Genomic DNA, 18,818 nt, shown 5'->3' on the forward strand with positions numbered 1-18,818 from the left:
CTTGGTTTGGTGCCAGCCTGTCATGAATTTTTTTCATTGGTCCATGAAGAAATGAAGAAAATAAAGTCAATGTGGTGAGGTTTCCATGAGGTTAGGCTTGTTCAAATGTTTCTTTTGGCCATTGAAACATCTTTTCTTCCATGGAATAATGGGGGTAATAAGTGGTAGTTGTGTGTGTGTGTATGTGTGTGTGTGTGTAAATTTCTTACTTACCTAAACAAAAAATTGGCAACTTTTTGTTGTTCCCCTACATTTGTTTCAAAATTTTCCTGATCCACGCAATCCTAATGTCTAGAGACGGCTGTTCTGGTCCGTCATGGCTGCTTCGCCAGGACTTGCCTGGAACAATCCCAGAGAGATAGCAAATTCTCTTCTTGTACCAGGAACGTCCAAGAACCACTATCGTTGATGAAACCAAAGCAGCTCTTCCAAGGCTGAGTAGACGGAACCTCTCCTGTGGGGGGCTGTGGTCCAAGAAAGTCGCCTTCTCCATGAAGGTCTTGCTTGCTTCTGTTGTCACCACTCTTGTCCTTAAGGGGGCACTGCTTCTTTAGACCACCCTGGGCCCAACATGGCGCCACACCCTTTCCTTGATGTTCCCCCCACCTGAGACTAGGATGTGCAGGCAACTGGGCTTTTGCTAAAGGCTTGTGAATCACTTAAGGGAAATGAGTGCAAAGATAGCACAAAGCCAGACTATGGGGCTTACAAACTCCACAGTTTGCAATCTGCACCCATCCCAGCTGCCTATGACCTTCTAGGTGCTGATGGCACAGGCAACCAGTTAGAGACCCCCTCCTCGCATTGGGGGCCTCCCCACCCAACTCTAAGGACTGAGCTGGAACTTTGAAGGGAGATGGGGGTTGCCTTACAGGGTAATTTTGGTAGAAGAGGTAGAAACTCTCAAAGAACTGGGGCTTCCTCCTTTACTCAGCTGTGAGCCTTTCGGACAAGGCAGAACTTTTGATTTCTGTCATTTAACCTCAAATCCCCATCCCAGCTGTAGATGACAGTGGATTGGATTCAGGAGGCTCCGGTTGTTAAAAATGTGTGGACACCAGATTGAGCACTGGGCCTTTTACATACAAGGATGCTTGGACAGTATAACAAAATGTTTTGGGGAATCTTTCGTTCCCCTTAGATGAAGAAGAATTTCCAGTGGCTTGTCTGAACTGCATCTAGCACTTCTTTTGTTGTCATTCATGTGGTTTTAAAATTCTGGCATATTTTTCAACTTACGACTATTTACTTACATTTGCAAAGTAATCACATGGCCTCGCTCTTTCTTTTAGTCCTCGCTCCGGCCCCATGACGTGGCGTCACTCTTCCCACTTTTACTAATAGGATTCTGAAGCTCAGAGGAGCTCCATGACTTGCTCAGGCCATCCTGCTAGAAGAGGACAAACTGACATTTGCTCGGCCTAATCCTGTTCCCTCGGGTCGGTACAGCCAGGTCCCTACAACTAGGGAACATAGGAGTTTCTTTGTTGGCGGTGGCTATTTTCTTCCCTGCAACATTAACCACTGGCCTTAGGATTTAAACTCGGGACTCTTGGGGTCATCAGCACTGAGTTCCGTTAGAGGAACAAGTGACAGCAGTGACCACAATGACAACAAACTACCAAGAAAGAAGCCTTTGAATTTCCATCTTGACCCAGTTGGGGAGCTCTTCGTTGGTCAAGTTCAAAAAAGTGCAGAACTGGGCAGAACATGAGCTACTCCCTTCATCTTTCTAGGGTGCTTTGCGGTGCTGGCACTAAGCTGAGCCATGGCCCCAGCCTGGTGCCAGCAGGAGGGGTCTCTCACCACCCACCAGTTTCACCCCCGCTCTCGGGCACACTCTGGGAAGCTCTGGAAAGGACTTTGTTTTCTGCTGCAGCTGGTTGTGCTGATCTTTTCCTGGAAATGAGCAGGTGCCTGAGGTTTGGGCTCTCAATTCTGGCCCATTACAGCTCCCAGAACTTCTCAAATGGCTGATAGGCCCTTCTCTCCCACTCCAGACCCCAAACTCAGGAAGCAGGGTGAGGCGTGGTTGGGGCCTATCAGGGTAAGGATTTGCTGCTGGTGGCCCTGGAAGGAAAAGCAGCATTAAAGCCTATGGGAGGGGCCCCTGGGTGGCTCAGGTCATGATCCCAGGGTCCTGAGACTAAGTCCCGTGTCAGGCTCCTTGCTCAGCAGGGAGCCTGCTTCTCCCTCTCCTCTGCCTGCTGCTCCCCCTGCTAGTGTTCTCTCCATCTCTGTCAAATAAATAAATAAAATCTAAAAAAAAAAAAAAAAGCCTGTGGGAGCCAAGCTCTGAGTAAAGGGGCCTCAGGGAGGGCTAAAGATTGCCTAGGGACATACTGGGGTACCCACCACTGACATCTCTCCTGATTTGGCTTCTGCCAGGAAAGGATAAGAGGAAGCTTGTTCCTGGCCTAGACACCAGGGTCAACACAGCTGGAGTAGAGACAGCAGATGGAGAGGGTCCCACACCTTATCCCACTTGGACAAGGAATCCAGTGGAGAGGCTGGGGTTGGGACCTACTGAGAGAAGGAGAGACCTACTGGGGGAAGGAGCACCCCCTAGACCTGAGTGGATACTCCTAGGCTGAGCTTCTGTCGCAGGCTGGGCTGCTCTGTTAGGGGGCACAGGAGTCAGGATGCTCTGGGTTGGAATCGCAGGGCCCTGATTTACTGGTTGTCTAACCTTGGGCCAGGAACTGCTCCCTCAGCTTCATGGTCCACAATGCGCTCCCACTCGCCGCAGTGCAGACGCCGTCATATACAGTGGTCCATGTACACTGTGAAGTGACAGGATATTGACCATGGAGACAGCCTCGCAGAATGGCCTGATGATAAGCCCATGAATAACGCATTCAAATTCATGAGACATTTCAAACAGTTGATATCAAAGGATGGGGGCGCCTGGGTGACTCAGTGGGTTAAGCCTCTACCTTCGGCTCAGGTCATGATCTCAGGGTCCTGGGATCGAGCCCCGCTTTGGGCTTTCTGCTCAGCAGGAAGCCGGCTTCCCCCCTCCCCCCCACCTCTCTGCCTACTTGTGATCTCTGTCAAACAAGTAAATAAAAACTTAAAAAAAAGATACCAAAGGATGTGAGCAGAAAGTTTCCAAAGTGGTAAATAGATACGTGAAGACCATTTCAGCTCAGAAGTAATAAAGAAAGGAGAGAAAAAGCAACAGTGAAGTACCATTTTATACTTATTCAACTAGAGAAGTATAAAAAATTTGTTAATACATTAGGATGTTGAGGTTGCGCTCTGAGTGGTGAATTTATACATTTTGATACAACCTTTCAAAAAACAGTGCACCAGGGCGCCTGGGTGGCTCAGTGGGTTAAGCCGCTGCCTTCAGCTCAGGTCATGATCTCAGGGTCCTGGGATCGAGTCCCGCATCGGGTTCTCTGCTCGGCAGAGATCCTGCTTCCCTCTCTCTCTCTCTGCCTGCCTCTCCATCTACTTGTGATCTCTCTCTGTCAAATAAAAAAAAAAAAAAACCAAAAAAAAAAACAAAAAAACAGTGCACCATTGTGTACCTACAGCCATAAATGTTTATAACCTTTTCCTTACACCCTTCAATATGGTCATTCTAGTCTGTAGAATTCATTCTAAAAGAATAATCCTCTTTAAATGTGTATTTTAAGTATTTTTCAAAAATACAAAATAATATAATGAATCCCCCCTTTACTAAAGGAATATTTTCACAGAAGGAAGAAAAGCCATACTTATGTGAACATAAGTATGTCCGCAGTTAAAAATTTAAAACAATCTATGTAACAGGCAAATGTCTGAATAAATTGTGATTTGTCTTCAGACAGACTCTCATCTGAATTGAGATGATAAATATGAAAACTGGGGTTGCATGAAGTATGATCTAATGTTAAGTGAAAAATTAGGATTTAAGCTGTGTCTCCAGGGGATGACAATAGGGTAAGGACATGTATGTGAGCAAAGGTTGAACGGAAACGTGCAGAGTGTTCGCTCCGTGGGGGCAGGGGGATGACGAAGGAGGTTTTTTTCTCTTTGAATATTGTTATATTATTTTTACGATGAAAAGAAATGAGTGGAATAGTCCAGGCCGCGCCCGCGGATCAATCTGTGAATGAGTATTAGTTGGGCACCATTTCCACAAGTAATTCATGTTAAGGATTGAATTAAGAAGTGGCAGGGGGTAGGCTTGGGGCTTGGGGGCAGGACTCGGTTTGGGGGCAGAGGTTGGTCCCTCAGAGTCTCAAAGATGCTCCAAATGTCAGAGCTACACGGGATGGGTCTCGCACCTTCCTTTTACGGTCACTGGCCCAGAGGCCCAGAGAAGCTGTGACTTGCCCAGGATAACCCAGCAAATGGCTGGCTATTCTACACAGGCGATAGTCACTCTCACAGAACCAACTGGCGGGCCTTACCTCGCTCCCCCTACCTCAGGGCACCTCCACAGCCCTGAGTCACTGCGTAGGGATAGAGAGAAGGCAGCCACACAGAGGGCACTCTCCTAGTACGGAGGTGGGGGGTGGGAGGTCCAAGGGGGACAGAGGACCCAGCAATGCTGCTTCTAGGCGGTCAACCCCTGTTCCACAATTATCTCCACAGGACCCTGAGTGGGCTCAGCCAGACCCAGGCCTCCCAGCGGCACGTGGGCTTGTCCCGTACTGTCCGGCTTTACCCAACCACCGCAGCCAGTGGTCAGCTCACCTCCAACGCCCTGCCCGCAGGGCCAGGCCTTAAGCGGAGGGATGGCACCCAGCAGGCAGCGTATCTGGACCACCCATCATCCCCCTGGGGTAAGGTGACCCTGTCTCAGGGTCCTAGAGGAGCAGGGCATCTCAATCTCTGGCCGTCTTGTCCCCACGTTTGCTTCCCCTCCACTCTCACGGATGGGCTGAGTTCACCTGTCCCTCATCCTCTCGGCCCATCAACCAGCCGTCGCCAAGTGCCTGCTTTGTGCCAGGCTGCAAGGGTCCCAAACCAGCTGAGGGGGGACCTTGCCTCTGTCACACATCCTGCCTTTGCTTCCTTCACAACCAGCCACAAACCTCACCTCCCTGACCCTGCTCCTTTCACGTCTTCCTTCCTGCAACCGGAGGCCCTCCTGAACCTGCCGGGCAGTTTCTTCCTTAGCACCCACAGCTGGGCCTCAGCTCTCCAGAGGAGACAATGGAGCATCCCCGTGGGTTCATGCCTCGGCACATTCTGGTCATTGCCCAGCAGTCCTTTTCTTTGTGCCTGCTCCCTCTCTGTCTCTGTCTGTCTGTCTGTCTCTCTCTCTCTTCCTCTCATCCCTCAGAGCACCTACTCCAAGCTGCCCCCACGTCGCATCCCCCCAGAACATGGACACGCCTGCCACACCTTGGAGAGATCCTCACCTTCCTACCCGTCTGCCCCATGGTGCACGCCACTCCCTCACCTAAACCCTGCCTGAGCTCACCTTCTTTCTTTTCTTTCCATGTTAAACGCTGAGGTGAATTTCACCTAAAATTAACCATTTTTAAAGTATACACATCAGTGATTTTTAGTGTATTCATAATTTTATGCAACCGCCATCACTATCTGATTCTAGAACATTGTCATCACTCCCCAGAGAAACCCTGTACCCATAAAGTCTCCTTCTTCCCCCAAGCTCCGGGGCCCATTAACCTACTTTGTCTCTAGAGATTTGCTTACTGTAGACGTGTCCTAACAGAACCTGCGCAATATGTGGTCTTTTGTGTCTGCTGTAACTTAGTATCATGTTTTCGAGGTTTATCCCTGTCAGTACTCATTCCTTTCTGTAGTCCATGACCTCCTCTCTTGCCATCTTGAAAAGGGAGTGTCCCGCGTCTCGATTCCTCTAGAACACTAGACCATCCCTTGTCCAACCCCCACAGCTCTGTCCTCCCTCTTCAGCCTGACCCCCGCCCAACCCCTTCCCATCAGCAGATACACTTGGTTCCGGCTACCATTCTCACAAACACACACTTGCGCACACACACACACACACTTCCCTCCTCAAGCCCTCTCCCTCTGGCTCTCTGCCCTGGGCTCCCCACACTGAATGAATACCCCTCCTTTGTATTTCCACTGCCGCCACCTGGTTACAGAAGCAGCTTGCGTGGCTGCAGTGCCCTCCCAGCTGGTGTCCCTGCCTCCCTGTCCCCCTGCCCACTCCATCTGGGAGGGCACCGGTCCCCCACGCATCCTCTTTGATCTCTCACTGAAAACTTTCAAAGTCTTCCCACTACCAACCCAGTAAAGTGCCCGTCCTTGTTCCAGCAACGGGGGGCTCCACAGCCGGACTCTAGTCGTTCTCGCAGGCTCTGTCTTCCTCCCTTTCTCTTTGAAATCTCCTCTCTGGCAAGTCACAGCCATGGTCAGTTTTTTGCCCTCGGGTTCCAAGCCCAGCCTGGCACTTGCTAGCTGTGTGACGTGGAGCAACCCAACCTTCTTTGGGCCTCAGTTTCCTTAACTGTAAAATAGATATCAGATTGGATATGGGAACATAGTCAACAGTCAGCCATTGTAACCTACAAAAACGGCAATATCTAAAGAGTCAGCCTACAAGAGTATTCCCCCAAGAAGGGTAAGAGTGAAGGTGCACAAAGACAAGCTTAGTGGTTGCACGTTGGCACCCCTCGATACATACTGGACCATGACCTTCGTGAGGTGGTACCCTGCCCCCCACCATAGGACCTTGCTTCCAGTAGGTACTTAGCAAATGCCCTTGGGATGGATTCACCCTTGACCCCACGGGCCTTCTAACCACCCTCTGGAGGTCACAGCTGTGCCTCTCAGCCCTGCCCCCTGGACCCAAGCCCTCTCTCTGCAGGGCTGAACCTCACTGAGAAAATCAAGAAGATCAAGATCGTGTTCACTCCCACCATCTGCAAGCAGACCTGTGCCCATGGACACTGTTCCAACAGCTGTGAGCGCGGCGACACCACCACCCTGTATAGCCAGGGAGGTCACGGGCATGACCCCAAGTCTGGCTTCCGCATCTGTGAGTCCCTCCCCAACTCAGGGGGTTCCCAGGCCCTGTGGAGGGGGTGGGTAGACAGGGTGGCCAGAGGGACAGGCCCAGTCTTGGGCAGGAGCCCAGACCTTCTGCAGGAAGGAAGCCTGCTACTCTCACACTGTGGTTTCTGTGAGTTGTCCTCAGTCACACAGAATGTTGAGTCCTCTCCCAGCTCTGTGATGGCCTAGCTGTGTGACTCTAGGCAAGTCCTATAACTCACCTGAGTCCATGGTTCCTCCATGGATAAGTGAGGGATTTAGCAGTGCCCCAACCCTCCTGTCCCCCAGGTTATTGTGGGATCCCAGGACTGCGTGAAAGGGCTCTTTAGGAAGGCAAGGGCTGGCTGTTATCTACCCTTCCTCACTCCCAGCCTCCTGGAAAGTCCCTACATTTCAGGGTGTGCTGGGCTCCCCAGGCCATCCAGATGGGAGTTTCTGCTCCCCCTGCTTCCTCATGGTCACTTGCTGGCCCCATGCAGGGCACTGCTATGTTCTTCTACCCACCAGTCACCTTGAGATCGCTGTTGTAGATTTCTGCCAGATCCCCTGCCTGAACGGAGGCCGCTGCATCGGCCGGGACGAGTGCTGGTGTCCCACCAATGCTACCGGGAAGTTCTGCCACCTGCCCTCCCCAAAGCTGGACACGGGGCCTCTGCAGAGTGGGTCCAGCAATGGGGTCCTGCAGGAAGGCCCCTTGAGGCAGTCCACCTTCACCTTGCCTCTCTCCAACCAGCTGGGTGAGTGTGGGGCTGGGGGGTGCACTGGGTCGCAGGGGGTGCTGGCTTCCTTGGGAAGGGCACAGAAGTTGCCACTATTCAGACCTCCCTCCCTCGCTGTCCCTGGGGTGTAATTTCATCTCCTAAACTTCTCTTTGCCCTTCCTCCGAATTCATCAATAGTTTTTTTTGTCCTTGCCCCCTACTGGGTGCTACGGATGAGATTTTTTTAAAAAGTATAAAGGTGGGAAACCACCTTCAGGTAAGCCTCAGCCCTGGACGAGAGAGCGGGGCTGGATGGGAAGGAGAACATGATCAAGTAAAACATGTCATTTCCCGGGTGCCAAGTAAAGGGCACCAAGAATACAGACTTCACTAGGAGGTCAGGGACTGGAGAGCCCCCCAGTTGTCCTCTGGAAGGCTGAGAGGAGAAAGTGGGCTTCAGTTGGCCTTAATGGGTGGCTAGCCTTTGACTAAGCAGAGAGCGTTGGGAGGGGATCCTGCACGCAGGAACCAGGGTGAGCCACGGGGTGAATGGGGGGCCCTGCAGGGTCCGTCGGGCCAGAGTTCAAGGATGGTACAGGATTGTAGTGGGAGGTAGAATGGGGAAGGTAGTTTGGAGGTTGAGCGTGAGGGCCCTTCTTTGGAAGGCACAGAGGGAGGGAGTCTGTGTTCCATTCTGTCCTCACGGGGGAGCTCTTCTGGGTTTGAACAGAAAGTGGAGAGATCGTGGGAGAACCTGGGGGAGACATAGAGAACCAGGGGTGCTGGGCCCTCTTCAGAAGATGGGGCCCTGTTGCCTGGCTCTGACCCAGCCCCTGTGCCCAGCCTCCGTGAACCCCTCCTTGGTGAAGGTGCATATCCACCACCCGCCGGAGGCCTCCGTGCAGGTCCATCAGGTGGCTCGGGTGCGGGGCGAGGCCCCAGAGGAGAACAGCGTGGAGACCAGACCCTCGCCCTGGCTCCCCGCCAGCCCCCGCCACAGCCACTGGGACAGCAACAGCATCCCCGCACGGTCTGGAGAGGCCCCCCAGCCACGGCCCCCAGCAGCACCCAGGCCTCCGGGATGGCTGGGCCGCTGCTATCTGAGCTCTGTGAACGGACAGGTGAGAATGCATCCTCTGCCTCAGCCCTACGGGCTTCCAGAATAGTCAGTGACTGCCCCTCCCTCTGCCCCTTCTCTCTGCTCCTCGTCCTTACGAAACGAATGTCTGCCTTCTGTTCCCCATGGGGCAAACGCAGAGCATAAAACTCCTTACGAAACGAATGTCTGCCTTCTGTTCCCCATGGGGCAAACGCAGAGCATAAAACTGTGTGACCGAGAGGAGGCCTCTTTACTACCTGGGCTCCACTGGATACCTGTCAGTTCCAGACATGCCGAAGAGGCCCCAAAAGGGTCCTCCTCTAGAAGGGCACCAGCATCGCTGCTCCCAGTAAACCCTGGCCTGTCCTGGAGCGGAGCCTTGGCCTCCTGGCTCATGGAAATAGGGTTATTAGAACCGACGAGAGAGAGTATGGTATTTAGTTGAGACTGAGGGTCACAGAGATGTGAAATTAGAAAAAGCAGATTAAACCCTAAAGCCTTGGGGGTAAAAGATGAGATACTCCATCCCCCCTGGAGCCATCCATAGTCAGTGATGGGAAATCGGGGGAGTTTTTCTGAGTGTAAGCACCTAAAAATATGGGCTAAGCCAGACCTAGGATGGCTTTTGTTGGAGTTGCATATTGGTGTTTCCAGAAACCCCTCCTGAGGTTAATGAACTGGAGGAGGTAGCGAGTGGCCAAGGGATAAGGACTCTGAGTCCCCAGATCCTCCCTGGCTCTCAGCTTGCAGTGTCCCTGAGCCTAGATCCTGTTCATGGGGAAGACTTGCATCGTGGGTGACCCTGTAGTTCCGTGGAGTTTGATGGAGAAAAGCCCATCCTTTGGGACCCTCTGTGGGCTGGGGACACGGAGGCGGACAGCTTGTAGACCTGCACAGAGCAGATCTTTTCTTATCTGGGTGTGCCCTGCCCCCGACATTTAGGGTTTGATGGAATGGACTACAGGTTTTCGGCTTCCTTCCAGGGTACCCCCTGACTATCTCCTCTCCTCCCTTGGGTGAGGCATCCCTGTAGCAGGACGTTGGGGTTGAGCTCTCACCTCGGGTTTTCCTGGGACGGCTCTGTGCATAGCAGGGAAGGGAACAAGGTGTGATAGGTGTCTGTGGCCTCTTTTCCAGTGTGCCAACCCCTTGCTGAAGCTGACTGCCCAAGAGGACTGCTGTGGCAGTGTGGGAGCCTTCTGGGGAGTGACCTCATGTGCCCCATGTCCACCCAGACCAGGTGAGTGCTAGGTGCCGGAGTGCAGGGTTTGGGCCAAAGTTTTCCCAAGGCCTGGGCTCTGCTTCATCTCCCACCAGGGTCTCAGAGGCCAGGCAGGGAGAACAGGCTGGCAAACTGGGCAGGCTTTCCAGATGTGCTCTGAGGGTGCTTCGGGCTGGTGGCTACGGCCCCTGACAGCTCAGATGGCTCGGGCCCAGATATAGCCTGGGTTCTCCACTCTCTCTGATTGCCTGGGAGGGGTTCCTCTCTCATGTCAGTTGTTCCTGCTCAAATTAGGGATCCCATCCCATGTTGGGCCCCTTCTACATACACCCCTGCCCAGGCTTCAGGGGCCCAGTGGTCTGGATTTAGTGACTCAGTGTTTCCCCCGTTCTCTCCCTGGAGGGGCCTCCAGGCCTCCTCCTCACCTCCTGTTTCCTCACCCAGTCAGGGCTGGGGGTCTGTCCCAGAGGGTCCTCTGCCTTGGGATATGGGAAACCCAGTTTCCTGCCCTCTTTTGAATGGTGGGAAAAGCCTACGTTTATCCATTCATTCATTCGCTCCTTCATTCATTTATTTGGCAAATACTAACCAGGTGCCTTGTGTGTGCCAAGCACTGAGGATTTATTTGGGAGTCAGCAAAATGCCCGTTCATGCCGCTCTCCTAGGTCTCGATCTTGGTTGGGAGGTGGGTATGAGGGTCTGTGCCTGAGTACGGCTTCTGCCAGCTCAGCCTGTCTTCTCCCTCCTGGCCCCACTCCTGGGGCCTGGGCCCGGGGCCTGGCTTGGATTACTTTTTCCTGTCAACAGTCGACTTGGTGAGTTGGCTCTTTGTAGGGGGCCTGGCCTGGTGCCCAAAGGTGGGAGGGACAGGGCTATTCCTAACTTCAGACTTGGTTGTGGAACAGTGACCATGTTTTCCAAATTAAAAATAAGCGCGGACGGTTTTGCAGCCCGCTGGGGCTTTGGGTGAAGCCTTGGAGGCTAGCGGTAAGCTTCCAGACTTGAGCACCCAACACGGAGCAGGTCCCGGGCCCAGCTCTGTGGGCGGACCCCGTCTCTGCGCAGTCTCCAGTCTGTAGGGTGGAGATGGTCATGGAAACCGTCATGGAGACCGCGGGGCTGCTGTGGCCAGTAGATGAGGCATGTGCTTAGCATTCGGGCAGTAAACAGAAGCTGTGATTGGTATTGCTGCAAAGTAGCCCTCCTCAAAGGGAAATTGGGGGGGGCGGCGCACTGGAGAGGGCCTTGAACTGCTCAGCATCTCCCCCTGCAGGCCAGAGTTGTCCCGCCACTTTCCTTTTCAACCCCTCTTTCCCTTCTTCCTTCTGGTTAGGCGCACCCTTGAGACTTCCACATCCCACAACCCATTCAGTCCAGGGATATTTACGTTAGTGAATTACCCATTTGAAGTGCTCCTGGTGTGCAGGCCCAGAAAGGAGAGTGGAGACTGGGGTAGAAGTAGTGCCCCCTTTCTCCAAGCTTGGGGACTTGGGGTGGGGGTGGGGGACTCGAGGGGGCGTATGCAGATAGCACTAACTAGACAAATGCCAAATGCTGTGTGAACACAGTGGAACCAGGACCACGGATAGGTCCTATAGTACCTTTGTACAAATTAGAGAAAGGTGCTGCTTCCTTTGTTCAAAACAGTCTTTACAAATAAATATCTGAGATGCCAGCGATTCTCTGAGATGTGGTACTTTTGTGCAGTGGACAACCTGCACATCTGTCCGCTGTGGGGTAGCGGATCCTAGCTCAAATTTGTGGATCAGGGAAAGCTTCTTATTGGGGGGGGGTGGCATCCGGGGTGAGATCTAAAGAATTATTAGAGGGGCGCCTGGGTGGCTCAGTGGGTTAAGCCGCTGCCTTCGGCTCAGGTCATGATCTCAGGGTCCTGGGATCGAGTCCCGCATCGGGCTCTCTGCTCAGCAGGGAGCCTGCTTCCCTCTCTCTCTCTCTCTCTGCCTGCCTTTCTGTCTACTTGTGATCTCTCTCTGTCAAATAAATAAATAAAATCTTAAAAAAAAAAATAAAGAATTATTAGAGGAGGCCAAAGAGAAGGGGAAGAGCTTAACCACCCAAGGAAATCGCAGATGCAGGTAAGACCAGGAGGGTGAGGAACTCTTCCTGGAGCACAGCACACCCAAGGCTGTGCCCTCACCTCCGCCCTGTCCCAGTTAGTGACCCCCCCCCCCACTGTGTTCAGGACATCTCAGCAAGCCAGGCACCAGGGTGCAAACCCTGGAATGTCAAGCATTCCAGCACACTGAGCAAGAAATCACAAAGACCGGGGAATGTAAACACTTACAACATGTTACAGTGCAGCTTGGCATTGTATAGAGAAAGGTCAAGACGCCCATGAACCTTGTTTGTGTTGACAACGTGCCAGATAACCTAGCTCCGTGCCTGAGCATGGGGCCCGGGGTTGGGGATGTTTCTCTAAGTAGGCACGACAAGCAAGCTACCTTGCAAGAGTCAGAGGAAGAAAAGGTGAGCTGCTGGGGTGGCTTTGGGAATGGTTGGCAAGGCAGGCAGGACTTCTGGGTTCTAGAACATTTCCAGGCTTGGTGGCTTTGCCCCTCTGAGCCTCTAAGTCTCCTCTGATGAAATAAGGCTGTGTCCTTCAGGAAAGGGCTTTGTCATCCCCAACAAGGTCATCTGGCAGAATTGGGAAGGAAGAGAGTAATAAAGCCAGCAGCTGGGGAACTATGTGACTTCATGGCTTCCCCTAAGTCACCTTTTTGACCCTAAGTCAGTCTGCTTTTGAGGCTCCAGGCCCAACTATCAAAGAAGGCCCCTGCGGAACGATGCTATTTCTGAAGAAGAAAGGGATTGCCTTGAAGTCTCATTTACATGGCACAGACATATCTCTTTTCTTCTGGAAAAAATTCTCCAGTGCTCTCTTTCTTAGGGAGATGGCTCAGGGAGTCAACTCAGGTCAGCCTCTGATCCCCTCCCTTCTTTCTCCATTCACTCTGGGTGACAGATGCAGCCGACCTTCCAGGACTCGGCCTGAGCCCCATCTTCCTGACCCTCAGGAGTTTTCAGAGCCTCTGTCAGGGTCCAAAGAGCGCACAGCTCTCAAAGCCACTTTGATTGAGGCCACATTTTAGAGTTTTTGTCTGAGAAAGACAGACATCTGTGTTGACTGGAAAGTTGGCCCCTGCCCCATCTGGCTTGGCACAGGCTGTGTCAACCCCCGGGCCCCTTCGCTGGGGCAGGCGGGGCTGGCACCCTGCTCTCAGTCCGCAGTGGTGGCCTCCAGCTGTTCCCCACGAGATCATCTGTCCATCTGCCTGGCATGGGATGAGGTCACCTCCAAATCCAGCCCCTTCCTGTCCCTCCGGGGACTGCTGCTTCTCTTGCTCCACCCTTTCAAGGAGCTCTGCGTCTTTCCCTCTTAAAAACAACAATGGCCACCTCTTGCTGAACTTCCACACTACGCCGGGCTCCCCACCAGCCCGATCCCATGAAATTGTCACAACCACGTGTAAGCTAAGTGTCTTTATCCCCACTTGACAAATGAGGAAGATGAACCTCAGAGAGAACTGAGCAACTTGTCCAAGGTCACACAGCAGGACAGGGGAGCGAAGCTTCAAACCAGTGTGTCTCACTCTCAGCTGACTGATCGGGGAGATGTCCCAAATCCTTCTGGGGAGACTTGAGCCTACCCCAAAGACAACAAACACCAGGACCTCAGACACGCAGTTCACAGCCAGGAGGGGGCCGCCGGGGGTCATGTTTCATGAACTACATGTGCATGAAGGACAACATCCCTCAAGAAGATGGGTCTTGGCTAGACGAGCAGGCAGCAACCTGCAGCTCAGACCTGAGAGTTCACAGAGATGTGCTGGACGAATGGTCCCAGGGCGGAGCCGATAGGCTTGTTCCATGTGGTTCTGGAAGACTAAAGCCAATGTGAGGGTGTTTCTGGTGAGCAGAGCTCAACTCAAAACTGAGCATAAGGAGCAGCTTACCTAAAGTCCGCAGCTTATCAAAACGCCAGAAGGACTTTGCTCCCCGCCAGGGCGAGGATGCCTGCCAAGAATAGGTTCATAGAAGGAGCTAGAAAGGATATTGATTTTTGAGGGAATGGAGGTTCATAGGTATGTGTCTGAAAATGTGCTGGAAACCCTCAGTAGAAAGCAAGCTTTGGTTTGCCTTGGGTTTGCCAGTGCCCCTGCCCACCAGCCCATTTCTTGTGAAGCCAGCCCCTGCCCAGGGGGGCGCGTGTGAGGAGATGCAGGCAGCCGCCAAGATCTGGAGCGGGAAGCATGGGGCAAGTCCCAGCAGCGACACTGTTTTCTTCACTATCGCTGTTAGCAGCTGTGTGCCAGGCACCATACTAAGTGCTTCCTCGTTCCACTGCGTCCTTGCCATGTCTCTGGGGGTTGGGTGTGACCGTCTTCATCTTAGGGTAAAGAAGTTGTGTCTACGTGATCTGAGACCCTGGCCTCTAACTGGCCTGAGATCTGCCTCCGAGGCTGTTGCTTGCCCACTTGGCTTGGGGAATCTTCTCCACTAGAGGACCCCGGCTTAGGGAACAGCTGTGCTGGGGTGGGGCTCCTGTTCTCCAGGACTCTGACTAAGACGCCAGTCTCCTGCCCTCAAGAGATGGGATTTTTCAGATTTACAGTTGTTGGGCTGAAGAAAAGTAGTGTCTCTTTGGCTCAGGGATGTTCTGAGAGCTTCTTCCAAGGGACTTGAGGCCTCCAGGGAATTGTGCCTCAGCTCAAGTTAGTGCCCTCCTTACCCAGGGCGGGGGTCACCAACACGTGGCATGTTTGGCCCAGAGAGGTCCAGGGAGGGCTGCGGAGGGGTTGTCTGGAGTGACACCTGTCTGAGCCAAGGGTCTAACCAGACCCCTCTCCACCTAACGGCTTGTGGTGACCAAGACACTCACTTTGGCTCTCAGGCTGCCCCCAGGGAAGCAGTCAACTTTGGGTGGGATTTCCACAATCCTGGGTTGGTGGGGGGTGGTGGGGGGGTCCATTAGGACTTTACCAAGCAGGAAAATCTGGAATCATGAACCTTATAATAATCACCAATATGCGACAAGGATCGTGCGCAGAGTTTTGCATGTTTTTTTACTGTTCACGGTAGCCCCAAGGAAGGAACTGTCACCTCCATTTTACTGATAAGAAAACAGAGAGGTTGAGTAACTTGCCCAAGTGTCTCTAGCCCGTGAGGGGCAGAAGCCTGCTTGCTATCCTTGAAACTGTGCTGCTGGAGGGAAGGAGGGAGGAAGGAAGAAAGGAAGGAAGGAAGGAAGGGGAAAGGAAGTGAAGGGAAGGGAAGGGAAGGGAAGCAAGAAGGAGGAAGTAAGTCTTAGGGAGCATCTACAGGGACTCCCAGGCATGATGTTAGCTTCAGTCTGACCCTGATTATTTCTCAGTGAAGTTGACCTTCACAACCCATGAAACTGAGTTTCTGTCCCCGCTTCTACAGAGGAAAACGTTAAGACTGACAGAGGTTAAGAAACGTGCTTTGGGTCACACAAGTAGAGCGGAGCCAGGAATTCGATGGGGTCTGGCTGCCCCAGAACCCACACTCCTTCCACTGCTCTGGGGGGCTAGAAGGTTTTTACAGCTTTCTGCCCCCTTCCCAGAGGTTTACACATCTAGGTTCAGCTCCATTCCGCTCACATGCCCCGGTGCATCGAGCTTAGCCTCATCCGGGTTGTGTGTGTTTCTGTCTGTCTGTCTGTCTTCTGGCAGAGAGATGTGTGGCAGGGTACCCTCCAGAGCTCCCTGCTGGGGCCATCTGTCATCACAGGCTGAGATCAGCGTGGCTTGTAAACAGCCCCGTGGCCAGACATATGTCTCCACCATTTCCTCCCCGAACTCTGTTGTAGAGTCAGGGCCAAAACTGTCTCCAGGAATTAGTCTGTCCTGGTTGAGGCCTCCTTGGGAGTCCCGGCGGACAACGGGGAGAGTCCACAGGGCAGGCTCAGGCCACAGCCAGGGGCCCCTCCACTTCCTTCCCCGGTGTGTGTGAGCTGATCTGGGTGCAGCGGTGAGGGGACAGGGCTGGGGTCAGGGGCCAGAGGACCTGAGGTTCTGGCCCACATGACCACGTTTCCGTACCAGGAAAGGTACACACATCTGCCCCACAGGCTTTGCAGGCATTCTGTGATGCTCAGACTCCTTGGAGTTGGGGGTGATCCCCCCTGACCCCTCGGCCGCTGCTCAGCCTTTCTCAGGCCTGAGAGGTCCAACTGCAAGGTCGCTGGCAGCTCTCCTTGTGTCAGCTCAGGGGCCGTGAGGGGTAGTGCGGGTTCTACCCCATTGTCTTCATTCTTTCTGCTTGGCACTCCAGTGGTAGACCTTGTGGGGCATTTTCCCAGCTTCTAATGAGTCCTCTGGCCATCTCGGACCATCAGTCCTCCCGCCCATCTCCTGGCCTCCTCCTGGGTATCCCTGCTTTTGCTTTTCCCAATTGCTCTCCTGATCCCATGTTAAAACAAGGGAAGAGAAGTTCCCCAAAAGGGTAATCTATGCCCTGATGGGCACGGGTTTCCCTGTAGCCTGCAGACCCTCGGATTCCTGCTTGGACAACTCCTGAGGCTTGGCATGAGTTCTTTGATTTATGTATTTGGAGATGGGAGAAAGGAGTGGTTCAGAATCTATCCTCTGGGGGCAGACTGCCCAGGGTTCATAATCCCAGCTCCATCCACCAGCTGGGAGACCTTGGGCATGTTTCCTAACCCCTCTGTGCTTCAGTTTGCTCCTCCATAAAGTGGGGGAAAATATTAGTAAGTCCCCTCGAGGACTATTATAAGGATTAAATAAGCTGATACGTGTAAGGACTTTACAGTAGAGCCTAGCACATAGTAAGTGCTATTTTAGGGTTTACTCTTATTATTCATTCTGGTTTAATTGTGGGCCACTAGGGGCACCTGGGTGGCTCAGTCCATTGAGCATTCGACTCTCGATCTCAGCTCAGGTCTTGATCTCAGGGTCATGAGTTCAAGTCTCACACTGGGCTTACCAAAAAAGATGATTGAGTGCCTATAGTGCGCCACATGCTGTGCTGGGCTCTAGAGATGTAGCAACGATGAAGACAAGGTTCCCATCTTCATGGCACTGACCCTTTACCAGGGGAGATGGACCAGCAAACAGACCATCATAACGCAGCATTTTAAGTGCCATGGCGAGGAAAGGCCTGAGCGTGTTGGGAGGACTTGGGAGGTGACCTAGCGTGGGTGGCAAGGGCTGTGGCATCTGTCCCCCCAACCACCCACTGTGAATCACACAGCTCGAGGCTGCCAGGAGCACGCCTGGGACGGAGGGTGGGTGCTGAGTTCTACCCGAGCCAAGGTTCTCCCTTCCACATGGCTGTCTGAACTTCAGCCTGCTGTCCCCGGATGAGACTGAAGCTGACTTTTCCAGATTGGATACTGCACTTGGTCTCCCAGAAGCTGGCAGGTGGCCTCTGGGAGGTGCAGAGCAGGGTCCGAGGGCCTTCTTTGGGATCTAGTAGGGGTTGCTGGCAAAATGGGAATTTCATCCAGGACAGTGACTTTGAAATTTATTCCTGTCTCCCTCCTGCCATCATGGTCCTGCCCTGGCCTCCGGCCCCTTCTCTCTCTCCTGCCTTCAGCAGAGCGACAGGCAAGGGATGTGGGCCTCTGCTCCCAGAGTCTGGGGTTCAACCCCTACTGGGCCCTGTCTGAGCTTCACTCTCCTAGTCTGGACAGTGGGGATAATGATCCCGGCCTTGCAGGATGGTTGTGTGGGAAACAAACAGGATAATGTGGACCAAGGGCCTCATGACTCCATCCAGATGTTCCCTTGTCACTGCTCGTCGGCCCTCTGGCATCAGCCTCCCGTTATTCTTTCCCACCTTCTGCTCCTTGTGTTTGCAGGCTGCATCGAATCAGTTTGCTTTCTGAGTTTCCCCAATGTCCCCCCTCTCTTGCCTCCTTCCCGCCCTTGACTAATGCCCCCAGGCCCCATGCCAGGGGCTCTCCCTTTTCCCAGCCTCACTCCCCTCCTTCCATCTCAATGTCAGCATGTTCAGAATCCTCATTTACCCCCCGCCAGGCTGGAGCCTAATCCCCCCATGGTGGGACGACAGGCAAAGCTAGAGTGAGACTGTCATCCATAGAGGGAAAAGATATTACAAATTCAACTGACATTTTTTTAATGTAAAAAAAAAAAAAAAGAAGGGGCTCCTGGGTGTCTCAGTTGGTTGAGCAATTGCCTTAGGCTTGGGTCATGATTCCGAGGATCCTGGGATCAAGTCCCACATCAGGCTCCCAGCTCCATGGGGAGTCTGCTTCTCCCTCTGACCTTCTCCCCTCTCATGCTCTCTCTCTCTCTCTCTCTGTCAAATAAATAAATAAAATCTTTTTAAAAAATACTTAAAAATCTTAAGTGAAGCTTAAAAAAAAAATGAAGAAGACTTACTAACTTACAATCTCACTTGGTCTGTATGTCAGACTCAGATGTCACGTCTGGCATGTGGCGTGTTCTCAGGGAAGAGCGGGGTTCCAAGAAAACATGGCGCCTCCTCGGGTTTGTCTCTGGAATGAACGCATCCCCTACGACAGTGCTCGGCTTATGGGGTTTTTCAATCATGTTGTCAAGTTTGAAGGAAAACAACCTTCTCCAAGTGGAAAAGTGACTCTGAAAAAATTCCTGCAAAGAAACAGGATTCGAAATAACACTAATTACATCACTGCAAGTGATCACTTTTAAAATGTGACGCTGCCCCTTCTCCCCTGACCTGTAATCAATTCTCGGATAAAAATAATGAGGGCCTCTCAGGTGTGACCCACAATGGAGCCCAGGACCCAAACGATCAAGAAGGCT

The 18,818-nt window shown here is 52.8% G+C and overlaps 1 protein-coding gene across 1 annotated transcript in view; it reads left to right on the top strand.

The window, feature by feature from the left end:
* Positions 1-18,818, top strand: part of LTBP2 (latent transforming growth factor beta binding protein 2) — a 102,028-nt gene that overhangs the window by 44,809 nt on the left and 38,401 nt on the right. The window contains exons 5-9 of the mRNA XM_047737098.1: positions 4,588-4,778; positions 6,800-6,970; positions 7,515-7,721; positions 8,528-8,805; positions 9,921-10,023. Of these exons, the coding sequence (XP_047593054.1) occupies positions 4,588-4,778; positions 6,800-6,970; positions 7,515-7,721; positions 8,528-8,805; positions 9,921-10,023 (950 nt within the window). The remainder of the gene's footprint in view (positions 1-4,587; positions 4,779-6,799; positions 6,971-7,514; positions 7,722-8,527; positions 8,806-9,920; positions 10,024-18,818) is intronic.

This window comes from Lutra lutra, chromosome 7 (genome assembly GCF_902655055.1).
Source record: "Lutra lutra chromosome 7, mLutLut1.2, whole genome shotgun sequence".
NCBI lineage: Eukaryota > Metazoa > Chordata > Mammalia > Carnivora > Mustelidae > Lutra > Lutra lutra.